The sequence below is a fragment of the Maniola jurtina genome, chromosome 14 (genome assembly GCF_905333055.1).
Source record: "Maniola jurtina chromosome 14, ilManJurt1.1, whole genome shotgun sequence".
NCBI lineage: Eukaryota > Metazoa > Arthropoda > Insecta > Lepidoptera > Nymphalidae > Maniola > Maniola jurtina.
This window is the reverse complement of record NC_060042.1, coordinates 3654308-3671119: the sequence shown is the minus strand read 5'-3', so window position 1 is coordinate 3671119 and position 16812 is coordinate 3654308. Positions and strand designations below refer to the sequence as shown.

Below are 16812 nucleotides of genomic sequence, written 5' to 3'. Positions count from 1 at the left end.
AAAGTACCTGTTTCATCACCAGTTAATACTACTACATCTTTAGAATTACATTTTCCCATCACAGAAAAAATCTTTTACAATATTATCATTAGTCTATTGATATCATTATGCAAAATTTAGTGTCTGCCTATATTTTACAATACGAGTCAAAATACAAGCATCGAGGAGAATTTTTTATATAATATTGCCGTAATGAGACGAGACAGCTTAAATCTATTCTAACGACTTATCGATACATAACCTTATCGATTATTATTTATATCTCGATATTGTTACAATGTATTACGTTACTGAGACATTTTATATCTAGGTTGTACTTTAACTCAAAGGTGGTACCGAAAAATATATTTTATTATAAAAAACAACGCCAATCGCTTTTATTACTTTAGAGAGAAATCGAACACTACAATACTAAAAGGCAATAATTAAGTTCTTTTTCATTATTATGATAACTTAAGCATTTTATTATATATCAAAAACCTAACACAATTATGGGTTAACGGATATGAATACAACAAAATGATTCGAATTAGAAATGTTACTCGATATGCAACGTTTAAGATCAAAAACTCTATCCTTCATACAGACCTCTAAACTGCAACGCTACAGATCTTCGGGTCAGTTTAACTCTCCCAATTTGTGATTTGGCATGCAGGTTTTTGGCATGCATAAAAGTAAAATTGATTTAAATTTTAAACATATATCGTCAATTTTCTATTTACAAAAAAGCTGAGTCAGATATTATACAAAAAATAATTACGAGCTAGGGTAAAAAACCACTTTAGTTGTCAATTAGAAAGCTACGACCCGAAGATCTTTATGAAGGCTAAAGAAAATAAATTGCAAATGGACATCGGTGGTAATGATACTTACAAAAAATGTTCAGTCTCTACGTACAAATAACGATTTAATTTTAACAAAGACCTACTATATTATCGCTTTTTTAGGGAGACCTCGCATATTAAATGGTGGGCTCATAACTACTTTTTTTTTTGTTCTTTTTTTTGTCACACACGAATGTCAATGGTCTTTAATTTAACTCCCGTACACCTAAAACGTATTACACGATACGCTACTAAGTAATAAAAATACGCAAAGCGGTATGTCTCGTCACATACATACGTGTCGATGGCAGTAGGAAACCTCTAATAAAATAAATATTCTCATCCGACTCACTGGATAATATTAAAAATATTTTTTTCTTAATCACAGCTATCAGTCTGTCAAAATTTAAATTAAGTATTTAAGTATATATTTTTCAGAATTGGATTAGTCGTTCCTCACTTACATAGGTTATTCAAGTACGATCAAGGTACAAAAGTGACTAATGCAAGACCGCCGAGTATTGGTTTGACGCGAATACGAGAGAGGTTGTACGACTAACGGAACATAGAAATTTGGTCTTTGAAGCTACGTTATTATATAAAGGATCACGCAGAGATGCGCGCGAGTTGTGCAGGGCACAAAGCTGGGCGACGCACACAAGCTTGAGGAGCAAGTTGTAAAGAGCACAGGGATGCTTGACGTTTTTCACGCAATCGAATTTGTTTGAATGAACTTGCAATCGTCGAGCATTTCACACACTTGGAAAGTGGAGACTTTGCATTAACTTTACGACAGAATTGACAAAGGCTGAGATCTATATAGAGCTCACTTTGACTTTGCTCAGACTTAAGACACTTAAAACAAGACAGCGCTAAACGGCTGGCATAAATCTGTCTCGTTTTAACTGAATCTTTAGTCAAAGTGCGTTCTATAGATTTCAACCTCAGTGTGCGTACGACATTGAAATCAAAACTGCACGTTCGTTCAGAGATGGCTAAAGGTGTTTGTGCACCCATTCGTATTCGTAAATGTACGTACCATTGTGCACTCATTTGATTCGTATATACACATCAGTCAAAATACGAATCAAATAACTGCATAGGCGTGCGCAGTTTTTATATGAGAGCCACATCGCATCGTATTTTTGCGGAAACGAATACGAAGGCACCAAAAACCACCAAAAATTATTTGCAAATCTTAGGTCCAGACGAATTAAACATCCGTTGTTTCATGCAGAGTCCAAAGGCTCAATAGAAACGACTCGCGCGCACCTATGTGTGGTTAATTTATACGTATATCGATCAAAACGGTGTGTCGATACCGATTCAGTTCTCTTAGTTATTACAGTACATGAAAACATTGAATATAAACGATTTTTTATTACACACAGGTACAACAGAGATCTAAATAAACAAAAAAAAAAGAATAATACGAATAATAACTAGTGTCGATATAATAGGATATGAATAATTAATTATGCTCGATAACAAAAAGCTCTTTTAAAGCGGTGTTCGAATGCGAGGAGACTAGAGAAAGCGGGTTGTCTTGTGAATTAGCGCGCAGTACTGGAGTCTACTGCATCAATTAGCTGTTTGGTGGGAGGGGGTTGGCCTTAACACACAATATATATACATAAACGCTATTTAGGCTGGGCGTATACTGTCACGCAAGAAACGCGACATAGTAAATTACAGTATACACTATATTCGCCCACCAACATTGCTCCGCACATCCACAACTGTCCTAAATAGTGGATAAATAGGTACACGCTGAGAGCTTGCACGATTCATTCACAGCATCTCGATTTTACAGATGATTGATAATAGTCTAACGGTATGCTAGGACTATTTAGTTATACAGACGAGCGCGTTAAGTTTCTAGACGAGCGAATTCTTCCAGACTGCATTCAATCATCTACTGAGCTACAAATGAGCGAAGCAATGTTTTTGCGCGAACAGTGAATACAGCACTTCCATCTTTTCTTCGCACTAAAATCTAGCACCAAACTTATGACAGAACAAGAGTGAAAGTTATCGCATTGACTTCACTAGTTTCTGCAAGTGCAGAGTTATCATAAGCAGAGCATGACAGACGAGTGACTGCATCGTATAGTTCTTGCAATTCACGAGCGCCCGTGAACTTTACTTGTGGTTACGTCGTTTACATGGATATTGCGTAAGTGTGCGTGCATGACGGACCAATCAGTCGCGAGCAAGCGCTCGCAAACACACACATTGATATTACTTATACAGATACGAGTTAAACACAAGCATGAGCCACACGCACTCGTGAAATGCAAGAACTATAACAAAACCTACTCTGTGCTCCGTCGCCTGCGTGTCAGAATACGCTTTAGCCTTATATTCGCTAGAGAACGAATTAAATTGAATCAAGTATTGGATTGTCATAATCAAAGAGCTCACGGCACGTCATGTCACGATACGATACGATACGAACTCAATATTTTCAACATTATTATCATTTAAAATTAGAACACGAATAAACTGGTCAAAAACTGGGTTTTCTTCCACGTTTGACGGGACGTTAAAATTGACTCAATATCATACTAAAAGCGATGTTATTACTTAATTATTATTCACTGATTGATTTTCAAACGGAGAAATTATTATAATTTCCATATTTATGTATTTATTTAATGGAACCTGAACTTTCAAGAAACAACAAAGAAGTCAACAACGTGCTGTGAGCCCTTCAACTAGGTACGTGCCATGGGAACGCAAGGTGAACGAAGCACTGGGCACTGGCACGGACCGGCACCCTCGCTACACCGGCGAGCACGTAGCAACGCTCCGTGTAGGTACTGATTCCTGTTCACTTACTGATCTACGATAACATTACATATAGCAGTTAAAAATATTCTCAGCGATCACATTTATTTAAATTATCAAATAGAGAATTTAGCTTACTTCAACATTTTAATCAATGGCCCTCTGTTTACACGTAAAGTCACTCAGTACATTATTTATTTTGTATTAATCAGTTGTTTGTGTTAACCGAGAACACCCTTTGTCTTACAGCTATATACCAATAATACAAAAATCCATTCGCTATAATTAAGGTAAATTTTAGATATTTAAACACTAAAATGTAAAATATGAAACATCCTAAATAAACTCTGATATTCCAATTTTAGGCATTAGCTCAATTAAATATATTCTTGAGTGACTATGACAAAAGAGAAATAAATGCAATACAATAATACTACCCCAACCATTCCCTTGTAAGTTGTAACATAGACGGGGTCCAAGCTGCTCGGGCCGCCTACCTACTATACCGCTACACCCACCGCTACGCTACGTCAAAGCCTTCGTTAGTATATTTGGTATTCTCTTATCGCACCACGCAACAGGACTAGAGGAGTGATTGCCTCTCTGCCGACGCCGTCTGCCGACTGCCACGACCCACGTAATTAAGGAAGACTAGTTTCTTTGTAGATATCACCTAATATGCTTCATTGTAAGACGTCGACGTACAAAAATATATATAAACAAAGATAACAAGCGAAACTTCAAAATCTTATCAAATTAAAAAGGCCCTCCTGAATATTGTACCTATCACTAATGACGACATAAAGCTAATAACGTCATCGCGATACGGTTTTTTGCTTAAATGGAAAGATGAGTTGTCTTTTTAGTATGCATCGCCTTAAAGCGCAATGGACGCTGTTTGGAGAGACAGAAAAGATGCCACTTCGTATATATTTGGTCCCTATACGAGTATGCCGCTGCAAATAAATTAATATTCTAGCTATTTCGATTGAGATCGCATCAAAAATCAAAATGCGTTATTAAAGCCGATGCAGACACCGGACCGTTGCACGACATCAAATACCCGTTTTTTTTTTAAATGAGACTACGTGTCAATGGAATTTGAACTCTGTTTCGGAGCGACAACGGTCGGTATCGCTTATCTGATGTTACAAAAACTGAGGAACTAAATTTACACCCTAACTGAGATAAGTTTCAGATGATACAAGTACGCATGTACGCGAAAACGATGCGATACCTAACAGAATGGTCCATTTGGTTGAAGATCATTAATAGCTAATTATTATTATAATGTAGTTGGCGAACGTAATTTTAAAAATTTCACCAGCGCGCCAACGAAGAGTTTTTAATAATAAAGATAAAACAAAATAAAAATAACAACAATATTATGAGCAAACTACTATTTGAAATACTTGAGCTAAAATAACACCAGAGCAGCTTGGATAGAACACCGGCCTCGCGGCCGATATAATAAATGGCTCCTATTTGTACGATCAATAGTTTGTTGTGATGTCAGAGATCCACGCAGATTATCTAAGGATATATAAACATTTTGTGGTCGTTAATGGCAATGAGACATCGACTTTGGCATACGAGTAATATCCGACCGAAGGTTTTTGTGGGAAGAACATTTCGGCTAAATATATTTTTTCGGCTTCAGCGAGTATTAGATAGAAATCTATAGAGCGCACTTTAACTTTGCTTAGACTTAAGTTTCAGTTAAAACGAGACAGATTTATGCCAGCGGTATAACGCTGTCGCGTTGTAACAGTGTCTTAAGTCTGAGCAAAGTCAAAGTGCCCTCTATAGATCTCAGTGTAAGTTAACCAAAGCTTTCGAGTCACACTCGGCTACTCACGGTCTTTAGAACGTGACTTTAAATCACGTCGTGACTAGCTTGCATTAGTCAAATATATTTTTATTGCTGTAAATTGAGAAAAATTTGATACAGCAATGCATTTTTTCCGGTTTTGGCAGAATTCAAGCCAATTTATTTAAACTTAGGTCGGACATTACATACAAGTTTACGGAACATAAGTAGTACACCCGATACACGGCCCGCGCAAACCCTCACGATACCTCCGACGGATCCTAATTCAAATAAATAAACAATATTATTAAGTTACTTAATAATTCGGGTAAACTTCATGAAAACCAAATAAATAGATAAAAATATTTACACGTAAGAATATATAGGTATATATAAATATAAAATGTTGATTTATGACATAACACTTATATAATAAAAGTAAAACGTAGCTAAGCTCATTAATGATTACACAAGGCGAGGGCGCGGGCCCCGCCGCTCGCAGTTAAAGGCCTGGACAGCAACAAAACGGGGCGGTAGCGGCGCGCGACTGATGCAGAGCGTCACAACGCGTGTATAATGCGTGCGAACTAACAAAGGGAAAGATTTTTCGCCATTTGACGTTTTAGCTAGAAAGTTATTTTGATTCAATATATTTTCATTGCGTTTTGTCCTCAAAATTCACCTTTTGTTAGTTCAGACGCATTATACGATTTGTAATGCACGGAACTATATCAGAAGTACGGCTTCAACATCCGCTCTGCAATGTGTGCGCCTTCATACAGTAGGCTTAGTATCGGAATTTACACCTCACCAACGTTGATAGAATTCAAACTTCGAAACAATAGCGTCAGAGAAAAAGGGACCGAAACATCCTTGATTTAAAGACAAAAATTCAGTACTACCTATTTTAATTTCGCTAAGTGTCCGCTTGGAGCGCTATATTATTATAGACGTTAAAATAAGGCAGTTGGACCATTTTGCTTCAGTGCTAAAGTATTTCGACGCTCGAATTACATCAACATTGGCGAGGTATGTCATACTAATTCAACAGTTCCTTAAATTACATGTTCTAGGAGCCGCGATGGACGCGTAGCCGCCGCGGGTTGTGTCTGTCCAAGCCTCGTTATTGTCTACCGCTAGCGCGGCGTGCGGCGTGCCGACCGCACAATTCGTTACACACATAATATAAGTAATCACTTCCAAGGAAACTATCAAACCTGCCATCGGTTACGGTAACGTACCACAGTTCATTGAGGCACAATCATTGGTTTTTTATTAATTGCTTTTCTTTTTTTTTCATTTTTATATAAGTTTTTTTTTTTAATTTTTTTTTTTCATTTTACTATTATTATTTTCTTACATTTAAATCTATGATAATTATTATAATTACTTTTAGGTACGTAAATTTATTCTAGATAACAGAAACGAATCACGAAAAATGTTAGAAAGTGAAGCGTGAAGCGTATTAAAATCTTTTAAGAATATAATTTCACAATATATACATATTACTGTATACGGTGTAAGATATAAATATACAACAACATAATAATATAACACAGACTAAATTGCACGTGGCGCAATTGTGTGCAGGAAATATGCAGTCCTTGAACCGAGAGGAGATTCAGTTAGTGCGGCGCGAGGCCGCTCACAACCTACGGCGCGGCGCAGCGGCGCGTGCATGACAACACACTGAATATCTATTCAAACTTTTTTTGTCCGTTGACAGCTTAGTGACATCGCCCAGGACGACGTTTATAGCGATTATCTTGAACGCGATTCTAGCGAGTAGCGATACGGAATCGTGGGCAAAGGTTTATGGACCAGCGACACATTGCTACTTACTGTACCACGACTTTGCGACTGTATCGCTGCAAAAAGTCGCGGTGAGCGATCTCGCGTTACGTTCACGGGCTCTGTCGACGTCACAGTAATTCTACGCGTGCAATTAACGTGTGAACGACAACTATAAACGATGTTCAGTCGATGACGTAAACTAGTAGAACATTGAGCTGTTTTATGAGCTATGATATGCGAACAACTGAAAAACACACTGATTACTATTAGCTACCAGCCTTTGACAAAAATATTTTTAAATCAAGGCTCTGAAAGACGAAACATGAAAATATTGCTTGGAAATCTCCAGTCATCACTGAGAACGCACCATACAAATTTAAATTGACTTTCAACGCATAATGCTTTGCTCAAGAGGATGGTAGCTAGCAGAATCCTTCAATGTCTCGACCTGTCTCTCTTATCGGATATCAAAAATATGAAGCCTTCAGTGTATTGCCATTGCACATAAGTATCGCCTAGCTAACTAGCAGAATGACTCGCGATTTCGTACCGCTCGCCGCTTTACCGACACCTTACGGCCCCTCCACACTTTGAGCTATCACACACTATATACAACATCAATAATAATCGACTATTTAAAGAGTATGTAACTGTCTTAAGCCTTGTTAAGTTACAGCAATGTGTGATGCGCCCGTATGTGAGGAGTGCCCTAACACCGCTACACCACAACGCCTATATTATGTCTCTTTATAATAACATACTCATTACTTAAGTACTGTTTACATTTAACTGACTAAAAAACTTCAAGGCATGACTTCTTTCGTCTTTAATCTATGGACAACATACTTCTACAGGGCACTGGATCCTTATACTTTCGGTTACTCGGCTCGTCTAAAAATTTTTTTTCATCGTAAAAAATGGAAAATCTTTATAAAAATTAACTCTTGAACTTTATTGCTGTAATAAATTCACATTTACGACCAGACTACTGCGTATGAGGCAACATCGAACGGTGCAGACCTGGACAGAGCGGCACCGGAGAGTTTAAAGAACAAATAAAGATGAAAACACACTGTGTAGTGGAGTCTCGAGTCACAACTAATTCAGGCATAGAAACCAGCCAATCGGAGCGCATCAGAGCGTCACGCTAGACAAGTGGCTAACCGTACTTTTCAAATGACAGTTGACAGATAAAGCAAAAATGGCGATCCCATTGAAACTTTGTACGCGTTATAAACCATTTCACTGAAACGGCTCTTTAGGTAGGGCGATTGTGGAACGGAGACATGTTAACATAAAAATCAAATTCTCCTATAAGAGGCTAGTCAAGAAAAGGCTACTGAACAAGCCCATACTTGTGTAGAATATTCAATATTTTTTTACACTTTAAGTATTCCGACTTTATTATATTTATTTAAGTGTTAAGTTTTTTGTATCATTTAATTTCAGACTAGTCATTGCTTTTGAGCTCACCCACTACGCGTCTCTCACACCTTTCTTTCCATAAACCATTCCTATTTCACAAGTTGTCTGGCAGATAAGGTTCTCAAGTCTTAAGTCCGCATTTCGTATAATCTTTGGTTGTGCAATAAAGTTAACAAAAAAAAAATCAACGTCCCTGTCACCCTCCCACAACCCAAAGCCTAGTCTATAGCTGTCTCAGTCAAACGAAAGACTTACATATATCGTCAATCGCCTTCAGTATTAAGACACACTACAATACAATAGTTTGTTTTCACCTTTACCTAATCGATTGAAAGAAACACCATTAATTGAATTGAGCTAGACAATAGGATTGACATCGGCCCGCTCGAGAGGTAGAACGCGTAACTGTTGCAAATTGCAATCATTGCGATCGTCGCAATGATTCCTATTCGTTGACATTTGGAACCATACATTAATTACGGCATTAGTTAATCGCCTCTTCACTTGTCACTGGCACATTCGCGTGACCCTCCCCTATATAAAATTAATTTAATTAAGTAATTAATTTATCCTAAGTGTTAATAATTAATATTATACTCAACAAAAAGTAGCATAAAGTATTATTATATCAAGAGTTGATATCACTTCTTATATTGTGTCGTAATTAATGTACTAATACAAATTATTCATAGTTGTAGTTATATTATTTTAGCACGGTTATGTTCAGCGAATAGAGAATTTCTTGCGAAGATCGTAATGGTATAGTTAAAAAGTTACGTAGTCTTCGAGCAAAATGCACTATTGTTGGTTAGAGTTCGCCCAATGGCTTAGGAACATCAGATCAATAACCCGTACCGAAAACTAATTCCACAAAACAATTTGGAAGATATGTCTAATCAGAGATGCGATCAAATGTGTTCCAAATACAGTGTCATCAATATCTTTGATACTCATTCTTTGGCACCTTACATTATAAGTCATTCGCAAAGTCCGCAGCGGGGCCTCTCGAAGAGGCGAAACCGACACTTTTTCCGAGTTGCATACACCGAGCCTTTAATAATACTATTCAAAATTTTATAGTAAAAATATCTTTAGACAAATATATCGTAAACTGGTCACGCTAGAACTAGTACTGTGATCGTTTGTAGTTACAAGCTGTATTTTTTTTTACATTTCTTTTTTTTTTTTCAAAAGGCGATGAAGAATATGCAACAGATAGGAGGTGGCTTCGAAAAACCGTCGAATCGGTCCCACTATAGGTGATATACGGTAATGAGAAATGCTAATATCGTTACTAATTGAACACATCATACATCGAAACATTAATCACTAGATCTACGGGTTCCAAGCGGTCGAAGAGTTCAGACGCACGACACGTTCAACCGTTCAACTTATCTCAATAGTTTGTGAAGTCATCGAGCGGAGACTCGACAAGGTACAGCGATCACTTACACCTAACTTAGCACTAAATCGTAACGTTTAATTAAAAAGATCACTGGAAGATGCTCAAAATACATAATGTACATTATTATAGTCGATTGCTTCCCGCGAGGCCGCCTCGGCTGCGCGGAGGGGCGTGTGCGATCCGGCTCGCCTCTACTAGCTAATCCCTTTACATATTGGTACTGATATATTTTGGCAGAGTATCTCTGTGGCACACCATCAATAAATTAAATAGTAAATAAAAATGTAAATAAACCTTTATAGTAACGAACATTTACAAGTGCGATCGTTGCCGTAATATATCATAGTACGCTCGTCGCAAGCTGCGACGGACCTAGGGGTACGCTTATATCTACGATCGTGTAATACCGACAGACCTACGACTACAAGTATATTATTAACAGAATATCTAAAGCATATGTCACTTTGAATAACGTTTAAATTGAGCCTATAGAAAATACCACAAATCTTTTATTAAATAGATATTGATATGGCTAAATTTAAGTTAGAACTTTATCCTTACCTATACACAAAAGTGTAATATTTAAATTACGGTCAATTATAGTACTTTATAACACTTCTCACAAATGTATGTAATATAAAATGATAAAACAATTTTCAATTTAATATATTAGGTTACCCTTACATTAATCGTATAATCTAGATAATCGTTTCATATATTAAACTTAAAGTGGCACTTGAATCACAAATACTGGAAAAAATTTGGGGAAACGTTAGCATCGGCGGAACTCGAGCGCCGGACCGGACCGGCGATGTCCGTTGACGTCCGGCGGATCGGACGGACACGTCCCGTGACGTCCGGCGGACCGGTCCGGCGTCGGCCCGCCCGGCAAGATGCGTCGGCGGCCGGCACCGCCGACCTCCTTCTTCCCACTCAGACTATACGGCTTAAAGGAATTTATCTCTACAAGAATGCACTTCGAATCTCATCCATTTCGATTTTTGTTATTCTCATTAAAATTACCAACTAATAATAAAAACTTCGATAACCGGGCGAAATGCACTTAATATTTTTTTTTATTGCTGAATATAAATATCACTAAGTGTAGAAGTTGAAAACAGGGCTCATCGAGAGTGAGGATTCAAAAAATGAATAAATAATATTATAATAATTAAATACGTTTAGGCGTATGCGACAAAATCACGATTATAAAAACGAAAGTGTCGAGTCGGCCACAAGCGGTCGTGCGACAGTAAAATATCCGGCAAAAAGTTTCTATTAGCTTTTAAAATTTGATCCTTAACGCAAACTATTAAAGTTCAATCTTTAATGGTTAATTTACAAACTTCACCAGTGGCCGTATAATTTTTGAACTCAAACGTTCGTTTGTGGCTGTCTAAACACTTTGTAAAAACACGAAAGAAACTCGGAACGCAACAGCTCGCCGGGCGAAACAGCAACAGCCCTGGAGCGCAACAAAATAAATACAGACTAAATTAAGGCCACGGGACGAGTGACTGAGGTAGCCCGCGACAACTACTCTACGCGACAGCTTACATTATTTGGTAATTTACAGGAGCCGCGAGTGCGGGCGGCGCTGTCATACCGCGCGCGCCCGCCGCTGTGACCCTCCGTACATTATATGTCTGACGTTGTATATGTATAATTCTTATGTACACTAAATAATCTACATGAACACTTACGAAACAGTAGATAATAGTATTGTGGACAGTTGGCTACGGCGGGCGCGAGACGGCGCGGCGCGTCGCCTCGCGTCCGACTCGATGTGACTAGGCGAATAAAATTAGTCCGGCCCCGTACGGGGGTCGGCGAAGCGTAATTACAACTAGACACCAGCGGGCGAGCCCCGTGCTCCTTCACAGCGGTGGCGTGCGCACTGCTCACATGCGTAAGTTCGAACGCTGTGCACGCCACTGCGTCGCATACAAGATTCCAACTCGACGCGTTATAACGCTTGTCATAATTCTCCGATGCTTTCACGGGAATTTTGCATCTGTTTGAAATCTGGTGGTACCTCCATGTGGGTCACAGGGCCGGCGGGTGGGTGTTTAGATGGACTCCCCGCCGAGGAGGTCCGGCGGCAGGAACGAGTTGAGAGAGGAGGGTGTTGCACGTTGCTCGTGCTGTTCCGGCCATAAGCCAGGAAAACCACCACCCCAGCCGTCCTGCAATGGACGTACGTCGCTTTAGAATTTAAAATCTTTATTTGTTAAACCACCACTCTCACTTTGCAAACGTCAGAAGCGTAGACAGATCAGAGAGTGATGAATGATAATAATAATAATTAATAATCTGTAGCATGTCAGCTGGGTGTAGTACAAAATGCATGAACCGATGTTGATGTATATTCAGATCAGAAAGAAAACTTTCAGAGCACCCCCTGGACATGAAAGTGACAATCGAATAAAAAAATTCGACATACCCTCTTCATGTGAGACCTTGTTGCAATGAATAGGCTAAAAAACCACAAAGTTTTTCAAAAATACCTACTACTACTACTATACAAAACTATACTATGGGAGCGAAAAATATAAATGATTAAGTAATAATTTTAATACGGAAGTAATTAGAAAATTATGATTTTTGTAAAAAATCAGTCTCTAGGCGCAATTCGTAAACAGCATTTACACATTGGCTCGGCAATCGACAATGAGCCAATTGTCATTGTTTGTTCCAACAGTTTACAATACAACAATATGCACCTGAAATGATTCAACTGACCTTGGCGCCGCCGCCGCCGCCGCGCCAGGCGCCTCCGCCGCCCTGGCCGAGGTGCTGCAAAATCATCTGCACCTCAGACTCGGCGGGCGATTCCGCGAAGATCGTAGTGTTGCTCAAAACGCAGTTGTTCAACGCCATCTGGGCCTGCGCATTACCGACAAATTATACAGAGTGTAAGTAGAACTCTCGCAAGAACGAAGACAGGTGATAGTACGGATAATTACTGATGATTACTATAAGATATCACAAAAATATGCGACAGCCACAATATCACGATCGCGTTCGCTCGCTCACTATTGGCTACAATGCAATGTTGCAACAAAAATACCATGTATCAAGCCAATCACACCAATTGCGATTGAAAAGATGATTGATGCAGGTTTTCCGGATTTGACCTACTGTGCTGAAAATAGTGGGCCAGCGTTGGGTTGACCTCAGTGATGATGATGAACCTTACCTTAGCAGCCTCCTCGCGCGTCGCGTAGCGTGCCAGTGCCAGTCCCTGGTTCAAATATAGGTGGAAATTCTGTAGAGGCCCATGCTGCAGGCACAGGGTCTTCAGAGTCGAGCCGTCGATCTGTTCGTATTATGATTGATTAAAATTTATGCTAATAATATGAAGTTTGTGAGTTAATGAGTTTGTCTATTTGGGATCATCAGAATCTACTGAACCAATTTCAAAGATTCTTTCACTGGTAGTTAGAAAGTCCAATTTTTTTGAAAGACCGCCCACGTGACAAGGATTTAGACGTGCAATAACTTGTCACCTATATAATAGGATCTGTTGGGCAACATAGCGATAGTACCCAAACAGGAACGCAATTTTTTTCTAACTATCTATCTGTGTCTATGGTTTTGTAATAAAGTACATTCAAAAATATAGACACATTACCTATATTGTTCAATGTACAATCTACATTTTACTATAGAACATTACATTTTAAGTATCAAACATTAAAAAAGTACAACTACAGTACAAGTACAAGTAAACCTTTCTCTGAACTGACCGGATTCAGGACTTTTCTTTCATAAAAAGAAAGTGAGAAAACGAACGAGGATTTGACTTTTAATAACACTTAAATTTTCGAATCATAAATAACCTGAACAAGATTGTTGTGATTATGATGAGGTAGATGCTCTTGACGATTCAAAAGTACTTGGTAAAAGTCTAAGTGAATAAAAATATTATTTTATTTGAATTTGATTACCTGAGCAGTGAGGTTCTTCAAAAGCAGCCAAGTGGACGCTTGCCAAGACGTCACAGGGCGTGAGTTCACGTGGTGTTGAGGCCACTTGGCCAAGCCTGGTGGAGCAGGGCGAGGCTTGGCGCTCCACGCGTCCATGGGCTTCAGAGCCCCAGCGGACGTGGCGGGGGGTGCATAACTCCAGGTGGATGAGGATAGGGACCTCTCACCCCCTGGTGGGGACGTCTTGCCTCCCAGCATGTCAGTGTCTTTTATACTACTGGGCAGTGAGAGTGGAGAACGGACTGAGCCCGGGGTCATAGCCGGGTCGTCTTCCACGTTCTTCATTTGGTTGCCCTGTTAAAAATACTACATATTTAGCTTGGATATTTACATTTTTAAAAAAACCAGCGCGCGGCTCGAATTGGCTTTATTGTGTGATCTGCAATAAGAATTTTCACTAACCAACAAACATTTCACAATTTACTTCCATTAGTTGCCAAGGTTGTATGTTTTTTAAATAAAAATAGGAAGCAAACGAGCAGGCGGATCACCTGATATTAAGTGATTACCGCCGCCCATAAAATTTGCAGTACCAGATGAACCGCCAATACGTTGCCGGCATTTCAGGAATTTGTTGGTCCGCCCCTTAATAACACCATGTTGTAATCTGTTAGAAACAACGCAAAAGGGAGTTGATTCCACGGTTTGCATGTGCGTGGAAAAAAGGATCTGGTACAACGGGCGGTCGAAATGCCTGGTGCATTTCGACCGCCCGTGCACCCAGGTGGTGAGGAAGAAATTGCTTGCAGTACAATGCACAATGGTATTTTCATTCAATAATCTTTTGGATTATAGTGACCAATCCACTTTAAGGATAAAGTGACTTTTTAAAGTACTACAATCTGAAGAGATAGTTAATTTAGTTATATCCAAAGGGCTGATCCACTACTAAGCGCCGTAAAGCCAGCTCGTCCGCAAACATAAAGGGCGTCGTCTTAGTGAATGTATGTTCAGCTATAACCTACCTTCCAGGGCTTGCCTGGCTCGAACTCGGGCACCAGATCATAAGCAGGCGGGTGAGTGGCGTGGGATGGCCAGGTGTCCTTGCCGTCAGCCACGTCTGCGCCAGAATCGCCCCAGCCTTCTGACGCGCGGCCCATGCCCCATGTACTGCAAACATTATACAACTTGTACACACTGGGATATAGAACCTGTTCAAAACTAATTTATAAAACCGATAAGGTAAGGAGGTAACCACTGCTATACGAATATGAATAAAAAATATTTATATTTTATTTCTATCAAATCTTTGAAAAGAGCAAGCACAGACTTTCTTGCTGGTTCTTCTTGGTAAGCAAGGCATCCCAACAAGGACAGATGCATTTGACGATTCAAAAGCGTATATGTAACAGTTTATTTGTAAAATATTTCTATTTCTACGGAATTTCAAAGCAAATACTCACGACTCAGGTTGCAGGCCAATCTGGCCGAGCTGCGGGCTGGTGGCAGACTTAGCCGTGCCAGGTGCGCGGCTGAAGTCGGTTCCTTCGCCGTCTTTGTCCAGAGACGGCAGCTTCCACTGGGTCAAGCGTGACTGCTGGTTGCCGGGGCCGTACGCCTGTTCAAACCATACAAGTTGAATAACGATCAACCAGCCCACATGATAGCCCAGTGAATAGGACGTCCACCTCCTAATCTGAGGTCGGGAGTTTGATCCGGGCACACACCTCGTAACTTCTCGGAGTTATGTGCGTTTTAAATAATTAAATATCTTGCTTATGCTTACTTTTCAACGGTGAAGGAAAACATCGTGAAGAAACCTGCATGCCTGACAGTTCTCCATAATGTTCTCAAAGGTGTATGAAGTCTGCCAATCCACCCTTGGCCAGTGTAGTAGGCTATGGCCAAAACCATTCTCACTCTGAGATCCGTTCTCTGCAGTGAGGCGACGATGGGTTGATCACCATGATGAAGCAATCAGCCTGTTTGCGTCCGCTGCTCTACATGTCTTTCTAAGAGCATCACCAAACACGGTCCTCCACCTTCGTCATCCACCCCCTTCCCGCTACTTTCTTAAGGTCTTGATTCAACCCGTTGGACTGACAACGGGTTGAATTGAATTAAATTTCGCCGCACAGAAATTTGCTGATCAATTACAGTACAGTAATAATTGCTGATTCAGTACAACGGATGGTAATGAACATACGGATTGTCAACCCTTGATGTTTAAGTAAGGCAGCCTCGCAAGCGCTCGCGAATCATGACTCGTGACTCTGCTTGAGCAAGTAGCTGCAACCGGAGTGTTGCTTCATGTAGAGAGATTGCTGATTCAGGACAACGGATGGTGATGAACTTACGGATTGTGAGTCTTTAATGTTCAAGTCACTGAAGTTGTTATGCAGCGGCGCGAGTGGGTCATGACTCTGCTTGAACAAGTCGCTGCCACCGGTTTGTTGCTTCTGCATGTATAGCGCTTGCTGGTTTGCTATTTGGTTCTGTAGAAAAAAATATACTTATTGTGTTGCTCAACTATTTTACTATGAAAAAACTGCACTTTAAGGCTCGATAATATACAAATTTTATTGTATAATCACATACAATATTTGTTTATCTTTTTTTTTCGTTTATTTTATTTTATTTATTAGTGTCAGTTTATTATCGCTTTATGTGGAAAAACTATATCTAAACACTGAGTTAAAAAGGCTTCACGGTGTATTCTCAGATACATCTCTGAAATGAAAATACTAGTATGACATTTTATAAAAGAAACTAGCTAGTATTAGTCCGGCATGTGTTGCAATGCCAATCGCGATTAATCTATTTTACGTTGATATT

General features: G+C 39.5%; 2 protein-coding genes and 1 long non-coding RNA gene across 11 annotated transcripts in view; 1 reads left to right on the top strand and 2 right to left on the bottom strand.

The window, feature by feature from the left end:
* LOC123871906 (globin-like) overlaps positions 1 to 13431 on the top strand; it is a 32081-nt gene extending 18650 nt beyond the window's left edge. Inside the window, exon 5 of the transcript XR_006797368.1 lies at positions 13421 to 13431. The gene's annotated coding sequence lies outside the window, so the exon portion shown is untranslated. The remainder of the gene's footprint in view (positions 1 to 13420) is intronic.
* Positions 1 to 16812, bottom strand: part of LOC123871914 — a 575184-nt gene that overhangs the window by 49021 nt on the left and 509351 nt on the right. The window lies entirely within an intron of this gene.
* LOC123871878 (protein Gawky) overlaps positions 6723 to 16812 on the bottom strand; it is a 29921-nt gene continuing 19831 nt past the window's right edge. For all 9 annotated transcript variants that reach the window (XM_045915890.1, XM_045915889.1, XM_045915897.1 and 6 more), the window contains 7 exons: positions 16335 to 16472; positions 15441 to 15595; positions 15003 to 15147; positions 13999 to 14331; positions 13248 to 13367; positions 12791 to 12934; positions 6723 to 12234 (listed from right to left, as the gene is read on the bottom strand). In XM_045915890.1, the coding sequence (XP_045771846.1) occupies positions 12118 to 12234; positions 12791 to 12934; positions 13248 to 13367; positions 13999 to 14331; positions 15003 to 15147; positions 15441 to 15595; positions 16335 to 16472 (1152 nt within the window). In that variant the 3' untranslated portion in view covers positions 6723 to 12117. The remainder of the gene's footprint in view (positions 12235 to 12790; positions 12935 to 13247; positions 13368 to 13998; positions 14332 to 15002; positions 15148 to 15440; positions 15596 to 16334; positions 16473 to 16812) is intronic.